At 36.7% G+C, this 3,020-nt stretch overlaps 1 protein-coding gene across 1 annotated transcript in view; it reads right to left on the reverse strand.

The window, feature by feature from the left end:
• Positions 1-226: 226 nt before the first annotated feature.
• Positions 227-3,020, reverse strand: part of ZNF24 (zinc finger protein 24) — a 32,237-nt gene continuing 29,443 nt past the window's right edge. The window contains exon 7 of the mRNA XM_019652069.1: positions 227-1,337. Coding sequence (XP_019507614.1) covers positions 799-1,337 — 539 coding nt within the window. The 3' untranslated portion in view covers positions 227-798. The remainder of the gene's footprint in view (positions 1,338-3,020) is intronic.

The raw sequence follows: 3,020 nt of genomic DNA on the forward strand, positions 1-3,020 counted from the left end.
TTTGCCCTTCAACACTGCCATGCACTGCAAATTCTCCCCTAGTGTTATTTCTACTTTCATAGTTTACGATTGTTTATTGTTTAGACTGCCCACTTTCTAATGATACATGGGAGAACTTTATTTTCATTAGTGGGATGCCTCCAAATTATAGACAGGATGCTCCATTTTTGAGTTTTCCAGCAGGCAGATAATTACATTTAGATAGATTCTTGATAAACTTCAATTCTTGGATCAAAGTTATTGTATCTTCTCCAATCTAGGTGTCCCATTCACTTTTTGATGTTTTATCACTTCTAATCTTACTTTGAAGCTTTTAGTCATCCATTATCTTCTATTTTCTGAAATGCATATCCAAATTTTGTGAATCAAAACAGAAGAGTAAATTTTGAAAAGATGGTTTTATAATTCCAATGCTGCTTTTTAATGTAGAAGGGACTATATCCTTGCAAAGAACATTTCAATAATGAACACAGAAATAAATTTGTCTAAAAAAGGAAATGTTTTAGAAAAGGGCAAAGAATCAGGCAGTTCATTATTTGGAAAAAATAGTAAGAATATAAACATCACATGGAAGATTTAGGCATTAACACCTGAATTAAGTTTAAAATTTCCATTTCTAGGCAGGTATGACACCATTTCTTTCAAGATAAAATAATGGTGGGTGACAATTTCCTATATTTCCCAGTGGATTTTCTAAGTCTATAGGGAAACAAAACTATTATGTATCATTCCATGTTTTTAATTTTGTCTTCATTTCTGAAGAAAAAGACCTGAGTGCTGACTTTTTTTTTTAATTTCTTAAACTTTCACAACATTCAGAAGTTTTTCTGCATTGTGTCTTCGCTGATGTCTAAAAAGATTTGAGCTCTGACTATAGGATTTCCCACACTGAACGCATTCATAAGGTTTCTCTCCAGTATGGATTCTCTGATGATTAATAAGCCCAGAATTCTGGCTAAAGGCCTTTCCACATTCAAGACATTTGTAAGGTTTTTCTCCAGTGTGGACTCTCTGGTGTTGCACAAGGATAGAACTTCTGCTGAATGCCTTCCCACATTCAACACATCCGTAGGGTTTCTCTCCACTGTGGATTCTTTGATGAAGAATAAGAGCTGAGCCCTGACTGAAGTGTTTGCCACATTCATCACATATATGTTGTTTCTTTCGAGAAGGATTTCTCTTTCTTTCAAATCTGCCTTTAGGGAAACAGGCTTCTCCATATTTAAAAATCTGAGGAACACCTATACTGAGAGTGCCAGGAACTTCATGAGATTCTACTGCTGAAGGAATCTCCTGCTTTGGAGCTAACGCTCCATTTTCAGTCCTAGCATCATCATCTGAAATAAACAGAAATTGTAAATCACTTCCTGTTCTAGGAGAAAGGAACCTAAAAAAAGGTTTTTTTAATGAACTAAAAGTAAATAGCTTGCATACATCTATAAACAACACTCTGAAAACTGGCATTAAGGTTCCTACTCTCAAAAGAGAAAAAGATGAAATGACTGATTATGAAGCTAATGAGGTAATGGCATGATAACATGAGAGAGAAAACAGTATATCTGAATAAAAGTAGTAACATAGGCGAGTGGGTTATAAATGGTAATCAGAAAATAAAGAAGAGAAAGGTGGTAAACCTTAAGACTGTTAGAGAGACAGTGAAAATGATAGTTAGATCTGGATGAAACTTTGCAAGAAAAATAAAGTTGCCACTAGGAAATCATATTTTTTTTGCTTTGAAAAACAGAGAAATTACATCAAAATACAATGGTGTAGAAAATAAAGTCAGAAAGTGACTACTTATGAAATATGCAAGACAAGGCAAGTAAGTCATAGCTAAGAGTAGGCTAAAAGCAAAACACAGGAGGAGTCCTGACAGGAAGGAGCTGAAGATAAACTGGGGACATCCTGTGTTAAGTCAGGACATGCCACTTATTTATCGTGGTACCTAGATGAGTTATTATTTCTAGGCCTGTTACATGCCATCTAGTGAAAAAAACGCCTTTACCAACACGAGATACCATTAACCATCTGCAGGCAGCTGTATGAGCAAGTCTCATGCTGAAACTTCAAGCCTTGAAGAATCAAGACAGTTAATACACGGTGAGCAGGAGCTCACAGAAAAGAGGTAAACGGTGAACGGGTTTATAATAAATGATTAAGAAAGGGATTAAGGGGCGGCCGGTTAGCTCAGTTGGTTAGAGCGCAGTGCTCATAACACCAAGGTTGCCGGTTCAATCCCCAAGCCCTCCACAACTAGATTGGGACAACTACTTGACTTGGAGCTGAAGGGTCCTGGAAGAACACACTGTTCCAAACTAAAAAAGAAAAAGAAAAAAGGGATAAAATCAGGAGATAAGGCTGACAAAGAGAGACAGAAGGGTGAAGGGGACTAGTGAGGCCTGGAGACTTGAAGAACAAGGAGGTGAGTGTGAAGTTTAAGTGAAGACGGATGGCACAGAAAGAAGTTAAGCTCTCAGGTTTGGCAGAGGCTAGACTGCTGAAATGAGGTATTTAAAAATAGGTGAAAGTATTCTAAAATTCAGGCAAGGGAGAAGATTTCCACCTAAGAAAACGTCACCTCCAAAGAATAAGGATAATGGTTCTCTTCATTGCACAGAAGAATATCCCACGAAACACGTAAAACTGCAGATTCTCAGCCTCATCCTAGCAGTTCTGATTCACTAGCACTGTCCCCCTCAAATGGGAAGAAAACCTGCTCAGATCTCATTCTGTGACACTCCAGCGTGATCTCCAACTACTTCAAGGAATGACTCCCAAAGCAGTCTCAAACAAAATTTCATTTCGGTTCATATAAATATGACAAAGAAATCTAGCACTTTTAGGAAAATGATGGGTTGCATCAAAGTATACAAAGAAGTATGTGGTCTTAATTGCCAACATACTGGAAAAAACTAGTCTAAGTGAATTATTAGAATTATAAGTTGTTTTTTTCATAAAGTTTATTATTGCTAGGAAACATATTTTTGCATATTTAGAAAAGGTGAAGAGTTTTACCCAAG

This window comes from Hipposideros armiger, unplaced genomic scaffold, assembly GCF_001890085.2.
Source record: "Hipposideros armiger isolate ML-2016 unplaced genomic scaffold, ASM189008v1 scaffold_173, whole genome shotgun sequence".
Taxonomy (NCBI): Eukaryota; Metazoa; Chordata; class Mammalia; order Chiroptera; family Hipposideridae; genus Hipposideros; species Hipposideros armiger.